The 12,749-nt window shown below is 34.0% G+C and overlaps 1 protein-coding gene across 6 annotated transcripts in view; it reads left to right on the forward strand.

The window, feature by feature from the left end:
• UBR3 (ubiquitin protein ligase E3 component n-recognin 3) overlaps positions 1-12,749 on the forward strand; it is a 120,882-nt gene that overhangs the window by 62,065 nt on the left and 46,068 nt on the right. For all 6 annotated transcript variants that reach the window (XM_062579035.1, XM_062579037.1, XM_062579039.1 and 3 more), the window contains 4 exons: positions 93-181; positions 6,222-6,371; positions 6,821-6,954; positions 11,571-11,681. In XM_062579035.1, coding sequence (XP_062435019.1) covers positions 93-181; positions 6,222-6,371; positions 6,821-6,954; positions 11,571-11,681 — 484 coding nt within the window. The remainder of the gene's footprint in view (positions 1-92; positions 182-6,221; positions 6,372-6,820; positions 6,955-11,570; positions 11,682-12,749) is intronic.

Raw genomic sequence — 12,749 nt, forward strand, 5'->3', positions numbered from 1 at the left:
GAAAACTTGAATTTTGAATGAGATTGTTCGAAATAGTGATTGTAATCCTTCATTATAATTGTCTCTTCTTTTTTCCCTCCCATTTCACACAGACGACAGAAGGCTAGAGAAAGGCAACAGAAATTGCTCGCTGAATTTGCTTCGAGGCAAAAAAGTTTCATGGAAACTGCCATGGATGTTGGTAAGCTTTTGGCTGGCTATTTGCTTTTTTAGTTTTATACTAGTTTTGTTTTTAATTAAACAGTTGAACAAAAATGGTACTACCATATCCACTTGCGCACCTGATAATTCTTAAGAGGCTTAAAGTTGTGTTTTCTAGAACAGATTAATACTGAATAGGTAACTGTTAATGAATAAGCTCCATAGTCTTGAAAACATGTTAAAGGGCACACAACTGAAGCATCTAAGCCTACTCTGATTTTTTTTTCTTAATAGAGAGTGAAAAAACTGATTAAATGTGTGATGTGTCAACATATCTTCCTTTTAATATAAAACTTTCCAATGTTGATCTGTTTTTTAAAAAGTACATTTTCTTAAACTGTAGTAATAAATTTTAACACTATTTCTTTGTAGAGAAATTTTCAAATTTTAATAAGGTAAAGGTTTTTGCTTTTTAAATTATGTTTAGAATTGAGAAAAGCATAACCTCTAGATCACCTCAATACTACAGGTGTACAAGATGATAATATATTCTGTGTCAGCTTTCTATTTTAAATACTAACTTTAAAGCAGAATCAGTTCTCATAAGTATGTTTTTCTTAAGGATAAGTTCTTTCAGATTTTGTTATGTTGAAAGCGGTAATCTTGATTAGCTTGTTTTTGTTTAATTAAGAGGTAGATACTCTTCGTCTGGATTGTTCCATTAAACAGCAGCATTTTGAAAACAGGATTCCCCTCCTCCCAGTCAATCAGATAGCCTGCCTTGTGGTTTTAATTTGAACTTAAACAGTGTAGTGGTTAGAAATGAAGTTGGTGCTAATTTCATTTCAGTTAATGGAGTATTGAGAAGATTTAGTCGTTAATATTTATGAAGGTCTTAGGTATGGCAATCCAAAAAAGTTCTTTAGCAAGTAATGACTGTATATATAGTGTTATCTTTGGAGGGTGTGCATACCCAACACTAAAATCACATGCTGAAATGACTTTGAGTAATGCTTATAAAATGGTAGCTATTTCTTTATAGTCTATTTGCCAAAGTAAGGAAGAGGGAGAAAAAGACATGCAATTATGTTGTTAAAACCAAGTCATGTTGTACACAATCATGACTAAAGTTGATTTTAACCGTAATTAAAGTTGATCAAGTTTCCAACTTGATTTTGCGATCCTCTATATTTTGAATGCTTGATATTGCAACTTTTAAAGTTGATGTTTTTGTATATGAATCACATTTATACTTATTTACATGTTACATGGCTCTACGTGTATGTATGTATAAACAGATGTTTCATAAGCTGTATTTAGGGTAATTGGTCTAATTCGTGGATGAAGTGTGGTAGTCAATACACTACATACACTTTACGTAGAGAACTGGGAACACTTAGCTTTTACTTTAACTACACGTGTCAAATATTAAAAAAAACCTTTAATTTCTGTATAGTCGAAACCTAGGCATTTGTGCTTATGCTTGTGCATGAGTCAGTATACTAGGCACATAATGCTCAAAAAATACTTGTCTGTATTTAAGCACTGAATAACTAAGCATTTCTCTTAACATAAAATGTAAGACTTGTTAGTTACACCATGTCATGCGCAGCAGTAGTTAGAATTGTTAAATGGACCACATTTTAACATAGTTTTGCATGAAGACATTTCTTGGAAGCATCTTAGAGTTAGATACTTTGCATTTCTTTAATAGTTTTGTTGTCTCTGAAATGCTTTCTTTTTAAAAAAAGAAAAAAAAAATTCCTTTCTGTGATGTGATTCTTAGCAGAACATCATTCTGTCCTTGAAGCAAATGCTCCATAGCTAGCTAGGTTAAAAAAGTGCACAGTTTGAAAGCAAGGTGACATACATTTCCTAACACTCAATCTTTTGAACCCAGTTAGAAAAATAAATTAGGTACTGATCTCTTGAGAATATATATGCTGGTTGAGGGCAAAAGATATTAGCATGCTAATAGTTGCTTTGATGCTAGGGGACCACTTTGACACATAATGAGTATGGTAGGAAGAATGTTGACTACAGTCAGAGATTGTAAACTGTACTTATTGTGTTTGGACACTTTTACACAGCCCTTTGGCTTTGGGATTTTTGCCAGGTGGGGAAGAAGGGGAGCAAATCATGCCCTTATACTCCAGAGAATTCAAATTTAAATAAAATTCAGGCAGTGGGGCACTGTATACTAACACAGTGTGTTAGATGATAGCACACTGATGACTATATGCTAGGAGGTAGCAAAGGCAAATTTGTAACTTTAGGTCTCTCACCTCTATTGGTACCAAACCAAACCAAGAGCTAAATAATTAAAAGAAAGAGAGAGAGTTTGGTACTATCCTGGATTTCTGTCAAAGTTTAAATGTTTTCATCTTCTTTCAGTGATTTTAACTTTGTTCTATTTAATCTGCAAAGTCAAAGAGAACACACTGTAGGTAGCTAGAAAGTCAGGGAGTTATAGTATCAGACAAATGTTGTAAGAAGAACTTGGTGATTTGATATCAATGCCACTTATCGTTATCTTGTATTTCCCATTTGCTTCTTGACATCATTAAGACAAGTTTTTGTGAAACCGGTTAAGTTAAATCTTTGGAGAATCAGGGCTTGGGGCAGTCTGGCTAGATCAGGTAGCTAGTGAGAGTCTGTTGCTCCACAGAGGCAAAACTGAGGAAGGACACGAAGAACAAGAATGAGAAGGTCACAATTTGCATAGCTTTCTGTAATCTCACTTTCCACATTGCCACTGATACATTTTTATCCCATTATACTGCCAAAATCTACCCTTTCAAACTAACCATAGCCTGAGCCTCATCATCTAAGAAACTAAAAATGTTTTAGTTCTGTTAACTTCTAAATATACCTCCACTACTGATCTTTACAAGATATGCCTTTTCTTTATCTAATGTTGTTTAGTATCCCAGTTTGTTTACAAAACTGTATTCTGGTAAGATTATTGCAAAGTGAAGACAGAATGATGCAATTGGGCAGCAAAAAAGAAAAGGAGGAGGAACAAGGAAAGAAAAATGTACCTTTGAAGTAAAGCTGTGTAATTTAGATTAATTCTGAGATAATTTAAGGCAGTAGTTGAGATTTGTCATAGTCTTTAAAACGACCATTTGTTGGTTGTTTCAGGAAGATTTTGGTCTGTTTACTTCTTTGCTGCTTTAAATGCTTGCCTGTTTCTCTTACCCGTACAATTTGTAGAAGCTGACTTTGCTTTCTTTCATTACTTCCTGGGAAAATTACTTGATTAGGAAGTGGTCTTCGGTGTTAAAGATTTAGCTCCCTTGAAATTTTATTATTGCCAAATTAGCCAAATCTAAACATTTGTAAAGGAAGTGTTCATTGATCACTGAGGTCTGAAATTAAATCAGCTGGATCTTTTTATCCCTGTTTCATATAGGAAATAGAAGTATAAATGGGACATACTGAATTGGACTGAAACCACTTTTGAACTGTGTTTTTTTTTCTGGGGTTTAAAATAAGCAATAAACAGATAGTGTGCTTTAAGTATTAGAAATTAAATGTGATATGCTTACAAATACTGAGCCTTCCAGTGGAGGCTTCTCCCACTGGAAAACTCTAGGACAGTTGACCATGAAAATACACTGGAAAAATGAAGCAAAGTAAAAAGTTAGTTTTCCCAGGAATACAAAGCGTATGGACTGATCTGTTTGGTGTATGTTTATGCTAATCTAACTGAGCAAAGCAGAGCATAAGTAAATCACATACCTATTTTTTTCTTCAGCAATTTTAATTTGCAAATGTTAACACATTCTATTAAGTAGGATATTTCCCTTTTCTAATTATAAATTTTATGTGTAAGAGAATAAATGATGAATGGATAATATTTCATAAATAAAATATTGACTGAGGACTTCTGTTGCACTGTTCAAAATCAGATTGCCGTACTACATTGTCTTACTTCACCTCGTATAAAAAATGTGGAATGGATGCATGTTGCCTGTTTTATTGACAATATTTTAGAAAAAGATAAATAAGGCAAGAACTTCATAGTCATTCTCATATTGCTTGCTTCTGCTAAGCAGATGCCTGTGAGACATTACCAACACAAAGATGAGGGTATATCAGAGATGTTTAATATGAAAAACAGCTTTATTCTTTACTTTCTCTCCACTGCTTTACAATTGCTGCTAGATTTTCTGGTGTTTTGAAGTTTTGTAATAAAAATGCTGTTGATGCATTTTGCTTTTTCATTCGCTGTTCATCTGACTGCCACTAGATGGCGATAAATGTGTGTACAATACTAACAACCGTAGGTCAATGAAGATTGTAATTTATTTTCATATAACCCTCAATAAACTGCTGGAAGAAAGCACTCTTGAAAGTAGTCCTATGTTATGCCCTGTGTCTTGGACTATTTGATTGAGGAGATAAAGGCTATGTTTGAAAGTCAGGAGGAAGTTTTCCTTTGGAAAACTCATCTTCTAGCAAAGAATTGAAACCAAACACTAGATGTTTCTAGACCAAATCTAGATGGAGGGGTGGATTGTATGTATTTCTAAGGAGTTAGGAGAGGATCATCTAGTAGTAAGGTGCTTTTCTTTCAAGCCAATAAAGAATTTCTAAGTTGATTTCTAGGTATCTTCTCTTTAGTGGAGTTGAAAACCTCTCAAGCAGATTTTGGCAAAGCCTACATAATGTTTCATGTAGTCATCTTTAATAGTCATATAAACTGTCTGTAGAAATGATTCTAAACATTCACTGTACTTTCTTCTTTCTCTGCATGAAACTTCACTTGAATTCAGCTTTGTAAACTGGTAACATCTCACAAAATTATTAAGAGAAAAGATTTTATTATTATCTCAAATAAAATTTGCAGGGAGATATTTCTTAAAAGTTGATTCACGTAAAATTTATTAAGACCCTGACTTATTATTTGGAAATCTAAATAATTTATTTGACTTCTAGGAGAAACTGAACAACTCCATACCCTTCGAAAGTAACTAGGTCTTGAGCACATTGGAAAGACTACTTGAGTTGCCTACAACCAGTAGGGAACTTCAGTAGATAACTAAGTACATGGAAGCTCATCCTTAACCCTTGAATGTGTCTTTCTGTGCAATTGGAAACAATAACATGGAACACTTGAAAAAACAAATCTCTGATGCTTCTCTTGTACAGTAAATTTTAAATTATACAGTAAATTTTATCCAGCATAGCAGCAGGTTACTTTTTTCAATGCATTCCTCCACTTTGAAAGTTTTCCAAGTTTCATTTAAAGAGTATTGTGTTTTTCCTCTATTTCCTTAAACTGTATTTATCTTGGAAAATGGCTGCGTTACATACTACTTGTTGATAAAATGTAACTCTCAATTTTGTTAAGATTATATATTTTTTAATGTAATGGAGGGATGTATGTGTGATATAGGCCGAGAGAGAAGTGTCAAACTGATTATAAAAAGCAAATTATATACTTAATATAACTGTCAAAAAATATACTGCATAAGAATCAATTCTTGTGCAACTTACAGTAGCGTAGCCTAAGGGATCTCCATCATTGAAATGGATTGTTGTCCTGAAGCTCACTTGACATATTTACACTTTACTCTGCTAAATTGGCTGTTAGAACTGATGTCTGACTCCATAGATCAGTACTGATAACATTACTTAGCTCATTCTCCTTGTTTCAGCATCTGTAAAATTCTTTTTTGGGGTCTTCAGTTTTACTCTGACAGTAATTTGGGAGACAGTTATGGATAACTGGTTTTAGAGATTCATCTCTGTACATTCAGTGTTTTCAGTACAGAATCTGATAAAGCAGAAGTTATATCAGTTCTATAGAGGTTTTGTACAGATTATTTAATACTAAATTTGAACTTTGCATTTAGTTCTGTTGGCAATAGCCGTAAATATGGGAAAATTTGCATTTCATTGTGTATGTGTCTTTCTGCTGGAAATAGCAGGGTTATCTTCAAGTAACTTTCTGTGTTTCAGTCATAGATTAATTGATCAGAAAAATGACTTTGGAGTTTTTTTTTCTTCATTGCTGATGTAATTAGATTTATTTTCCTCTGTTTAATATCAGTTTTCCTATCCTTTTTCAGAATCACCAGATGCTGATATTGCCATGGAGATAGCTACATCAGAACAGCACGTTTCTGAGGCAATATATGATTGTGTTATTTGTGGACAGAGTGGTCCTTCTACAGAAGATAGACCTACAGGGCTAGTTGTTCTATTACAAGCATCCTCAGGTATGAATGTGTGACTTGCTGGAAAAGCAGTGTCATAAGGAGGCTTATGGAGCCTGGAAAGGTGATGAGAGTTTTATATTTTTGTGGATGGTCCTCCATGAGGCCCATCTATAGGTTTAAGGGTACTGAAACACTTGAAGGTGATTGGGAAAAGGGTAAACAAGGTTTACCTTATTCTGTTCTCACTCCTGTTTGCTTTTGTAAACTCAGCAGAATATAACAGACCTGCAGGAAAATAGTTTTTAAAGAAAAGGATACAGTAAAATAGCCGTGAGTGTGTGTACACGTACATGCTCTATGTATTTCCAGTACAAGAACACTACTTTTTTACTTTTTAATATCGACAAAACCTACCAGTTATAAACCAGGATGTCAAGATATTTATCTTAATTCTTCAACTTATTGTTATCCACTTCATTCTTTTTTTTTTGATTCTTTTCTGTATACAGTCTTGGGACAATGCCGCAATAGCACTGAGCCAAAGAAACTGCCAACCACTGAAGAGGAGCAAATATACCCTTGGGATACCTGTGCAGCACTGCATGATGTGAGGCTTACAACTTTACAGCGATACTTTAAAGATGTAAGTATTTGATTTGAACAGAGCTACCAATTATGAAATGAGTTATGTGAAACAATAAATAGGATCACAAGTTAGTGAGTTTACTCTGCCTAGAAGAGTCTTCCTAGTTTCACTTCTACATTTAGAGAAACAGTTTGTCATGTCGTGATAGTTATAGATGTGAAATGCTTACGCCTGATAAGGTCCTTATTTTTAAAACAGTGTCTAGCTTTCTCTTGCGTATGATTTTGGCATAGTCAGCTAGCATATCTACAGCTATTAATATTAATTAAATAGCCATATAGATTTTCTTTAGAAGTGCTTCACCAGTCAGTGTGACCATGTGAAAGAGATGTGGTTCTGCTGTCTTAAGTACCACTTTCAAAACCAAAGTTTTCTTGTGGTTCATTCCATGAACCAGATCAAGGAATTACACTAGGTTAAATTATTTTGGCAGCAGGAGTAAGAGGAAAGAGTAATTTTAACATGAAAGTTTTCTGGGCCTGTACAAAAAGGGGATCATGAGTAGATGAGAAGGAGGGGCCAGAAGATGACTGCTGTCTGTGTCGCTGTCTGTGTCGCTGTCTGTGTCGCTGTCTGTGTCGCTGTCTGTGTCCTACTGTAGCCTGAATTCCACAGAAAATTGCTGAAGTTCAGTTTTACATTCATTGGAATATTATCGTCTATTTTGGAGGTCTGTTAACTGTTCCAAGCAGAGTTCTGCATTGCTTCGTAAAACCAAAAGCAACATGTTAGCTTTTTATATTATGTTTTGAGAGCCAATTCCTGTTGCTTAACAGGAGTTGGTTAGTGATAGACCTTTATGAAAATACTACTTGTGATTTTCAGTGCTACTATATAAAGCAGTAGTGTAAGACAACATAAGTCTGTTTTGAGAGATCATTCTAGGGGAGAAAGTTATGTATCTCAGGACCCTACATTAGCTCCTGTAGACTATTCTCAGCAGACATATACTGGCTCTTAGGCAGATCTAACTAAATATGCAGCAGAAGATTAAATTTTGGTTTTAAAGAGAAAAATTGCTGCCATTTTTACTCTGATGTCGTTAGTAGCTTTCTCATAATCTCTTATCCACACAAGAAAATTGAAATCTTCTAACTGTAATCAAGTGTGCTTGACTGATGTACAATAGATCAATTTAGAGTAAATTTCATAATTGTTTTGATGTAGTTTTAAAAATCTGGCAATGTTTTCAGAGAAGCAACTTCTCCCTGAGGCAAATAGCATAGATTTCTATGCTAAACAGTAAAACTTTAAAAGATGTAAGCAGAAAATCATTTATGGACAAACAGATATTTTCAGTTCAAAAACAATCTATCGACAAGTTTTCTTTCATTTAGCATTGATGACATTACACAGTGTTTCATGAAACTGTCCTTCAGTTAATCTAGGATACTTCCATTATTTAATATGGGTATTTGGGGAAAAACAAACAAACCCACACTTTATACATTAGGTAGATGTAATTAATAACATATCAGTTTCTCATGCTCAGTAGGAGTATCATGCCTGTGTGCCTCAATAATTTATACCTGTGTTTATTTTCTAGTGTTTCAAATTGTAAAATTAATATTATTCACTACTGAAATGGATAAAAATGTTTAAGTAATACTCTAGCTTTATTTTTACTTGCTTACATACTACAAATGAAAGGTGTGCTATTGAAAAAATAGATGTTATTTACAAACTTCAGCTTGCTGAAGTGCATTTTTCCCTTCCTGTGCGATAACATTAATTGCATTCAAGTCTGAAACATACTGTAATGCAGTGACCAAATGCATCTTGTTTTGAAAAATTCCTGTCATGATTTAAACACTCATTGAACTAGCTATTTCTGCTTTCAAGTTTCCAGGTCACAACTGTGCTTTTTTTAAAAGAAAAAAAAAAAATCTATCTGCATGAAAGAAGTAATCCTTACATTTCTTTTGGCATAGAAATGGAAACATCTGTTAGTGTCTTGAGAGGCTTGTTCAGCTGAGCTAAGCAGTAAGAAGTCCTTTTATTTATCAGCTGTGTGTCCTTCACAGTAAATGTCCTTCCTGTAACAAGAAGTACAGATTTCAGGAGGCAAGAGAATAGTTTTACTTAGTCGTGAACATTTTAAGTTATCAAATATGTTCTAGCTCCTTCTAGTTAAAGAAGAACAAAAAACATTTCAAAAACTAAATGCTAAATACAGACTGGGCAAAATGGGCCATTTTTTTCCATAGAGGAGCTTATCACCCTTTCTTGGCCAAAATGTGATGCGTGTGTAGTCAGAAAACAGTGTTTTTGCCCATTAAAAGAACAATCACTGAAAGTTGCTGTTTTTAAAATGAAAAGATTTGACTAAGGATTAGTAGATAAAACTTCATATACTAGATGGATTGGACCATTTTCAGAATTGCACAGTACTCTTGTAACCAGTAACTTAAGATGGGCATTTTCCTCCCAGCCATGTGACTTGCTTCTGAGTCTCCTCTAGTTCTGAATTAAGTAGTAATGATGGAAACCTTTCTGCAAAGACTGGGGATTTTTTTTTTTTTTTTTTTTTTTGAGGTACAGATCCATTTATTAATGTTCCAAATGTCACCTGTAGAGCCAGCCTTAGCTGCTTAAACTCCTTATATTGGATTCCCCAGCACAGTGGCTGAAGCCTGTGCAAGTCAGTGCAGCACCAAATCTAAGATACGGCTGTTCTTAACGTTACTGTGAGTGTTACTCTTAGAAAGGAGAGGGCAGCTGGAAAAGCAAGAATTTTTGAACAGTTTGGAGAAAAGCAAAATTATTGATAGCTAGGAAAGAGAAAGGGAGCAATTCTGTTGCCCTTTTCCTCAGGCTAATTAATTAACAGGAGATAGACAAACCTGCTCAGAGACACAGACATGAACTTTTTTCCCATTTTATGTATCTCCAGTTGCAGAAAAGGGATAAAGCATTTTTAAGCATGGAGTCTCGTTTCTCCCTTTTCCCTTCTATACTGTTGAAGTCTCCAGCCTTCTCTTCCTGTCCCATGCTCTAGTCTCTCTCTGCACATTTCTAGATACAAAATATTCACCATACAGCTATTCCACTAAGGGTCAGGCAATCCAAATTTCACCCAAGTTTGAGTCTGTTAGGTTAGTATCTCAGAAGATGCATTAAAATTCTGGTTGTTCAAATATGATCTTAAACAAGCAATGCTATCAACTAGCCTCATTATATACATGGCTTTTCCTGAATGAAACAATTGCCTTGTGGGGCTTATGGAGATACATTATATGACCATGCCTTAGTAACAGTGCAGTCTGCCCACTAAATCATGCAGGAACCAGCAAAAAGCAGAAAACTTCTCTTGTCACTAAAGTAAATAGGAGCATGTAGCCTACCTGAAATTTGTAGTATCAGCTCATATGCAGGAAAAGGCAAGCTGCTAGGGCATCCTCAGAACAGATAATCATCAGAGTTGGTTATTTATAATATCCTATTTTTGCATCATGCATTAAGTCTATTTTAGGGCAAGTCTATGCTAACAGTTGTTTTCTGTTTTTAGTTGCCATACCTCTTTTTCTGTTCTTTTTATGTAGAATATGCATTTTAATGTACGTATAAAATTATTTTTTGAGAAATGAAGTTTCAGTAGTTAGAGTGACTATAGCTAGATATTCTGCTTGCGTATTAACTAGAATTCGTTATCATAAGTTTGTCACGTTGATTTTTTTTCTTTTTTTTTGGCTCATTGTTTCCTGAGGAATAATAGCTGAGTAAATACTCAGTTTAGATATGTGCCAGTAAATTCTACAATGACACTAGCTTGGTGTTTGAATAAATCCAATGTTTTCATAGGCTCCCCAACATAAAACTTAATCCAGTAAACGGTTATTTGTTGTATTTTTCCTTTATGATGTGTACTTGACAATAAGTTGAACAACTTAAAAAAAAAAAAAAAAAAAAAAGAGAGAGGGAGGGGGGGGGAGAGAGAGAGAGAGAAACCCAGCTGTTTACACTGAATTTTAATAACAGACTGGGGTTTAATTATAAAACTGTGATCTCCTTATTAAATTGATCTGTTAAAAGCAATACTGAATGAAATGTATTGGAGTAGCATGTTGCCACTGTACATGGGAAAGGTAAGCTTATGTTACTGGAAAATATGGTGCAGTTTATAGCCTTCCTCATTCTGTAATACGAGAAATTCTTTAAAGAAGTTATTTGCTGTAGTACTGATGTAATATGTTACTTCAGGTAGTGGAATGACTGTACAGTAGACTGTACAGTAGCTGAATTGAAAGAATTGTGACACCATATAAGGCAAATGTCAAAATAAAGTGAGTATTTACTAAATATACATTCTATTGCTTTCTAATTTTATCATTATCTTAAGTGGAAAAAAAATGCAGAAATACAACTTAAGTGATTGGCACTTTGGAGGAAAGAATAGTGTAATGGCATATGTGTAAGCCAGTATACAGATATACATTATAAAAATAAAAGCTTGCTTTATTTTCACAGTGTGTATTTTTGTATCACCTGACTGCAAGTAAAAATTTGATTTTTTTTTTTTTTTTAATCTCAAAAGGAATTGTGGTAAATATCTGAACCTTATATATATGTACAGTTTTTTTCTTACTGTTTTTGTTTGGGGGGATTGTTTTTAGAGTTCCTGTCTGCAAGCAGTGTCAATAGGCTGGGAAGGAGGTGTTTATGTACAAACATGTGGTCATACTCTACACATAGATTGTCATAAATCTTACATGGAATCTTTGCGGGTAAGTAAGACTAAAGATATATATATATATATATATATATACTTTTTTAGCTTTTGAATCTGAACTGTTCTCAGTAAGGTGGATGGATTTGTGCTGTTCGATTCAGAAGATTGGGTACTTCTGATGTTTTAAATAAATATGCATGATGTTTTTATTATCTTTCCAATTCTGCAGATACTCAATCTCTCTTACTATATCTCAACATTGTTAACAACAGTACTTTATTCTCAGATGTTCTGATGTATTGGGAAAAGTATTTTACTAAATTAATCCCATTCTTTAAAAATGCAGTCATGATTTTTGCTGGTAAGCTCATTCAGGTAAAACATTTCTTGCACTTCACATTTCTGTTTCACAAATTCCTATTTTGATTGTTTAATATGCATTAGAAATGATGGAGAAATTTAAGAAAAAATAGTAGAGGAATTTGACTAATATAAATTTATGTACCTGATTATGTTGTAATATGAAAATTCAGTCGTGGAAAGTTGGACTATTATTTCTAGTTACATATGATATATGTTGTTTTTATACATGAAGTTTAGAGAAATGAGTTCAAGTAATCTAACTTGTGAATTACGTATTTCTTCTCCCTGGAAAATACTGTTGGGAAACTATGTATGGTTTTAAAATAAAGTTTGATCATACGTTGAAAGTTGTTGGCTCGAAGGGACACCCTTATATTTGCATGGTCTAAATAGACAGGGTAGTGTTTCCATTGGTGTTGCTGGCCTGCTTGGTTCTGCCTTTCTCTTTTTGCAACAGAATTGCAGATTCTCTGAAAGGCCCTGTAGATTGTTACCACAAGTGGTAGCAGTAATCACGTTTTAAGGTATCTTTTCTTGCTCAATTATTTAGTGTAACAAAATAAAGGCTAAATGATTACTTCTTGTTGCATATGAATCTGCTTTTTAACTTTGTGATTTATTTTAGTTTTATTTGTTCTAAGTTTTGTTGCCATTAGGGCAAAAATGATGAGCAGTGCTTTGTAGTTATAGTATCAACATTGCTCATACTGTGGAATTTGCTTTCAGAGGAATACGAAGCTGTGCCACCTTTACTGCGTCC

This window comes from Rhea pennata, chromosome 6 (genome assembly GCF_028389875.1).
Source record: "Rhea pennata isolate bPtePen1 chromosome 6, bPtePen1.pri, whole genome shotgun sequence".
Taxonomy (NCBI): domain Eukaryota; kingdom Metazoa; phylum Chordata; class Aves; order Rheiformes; family Rheidae; genus Rhea; species Rhea pennata.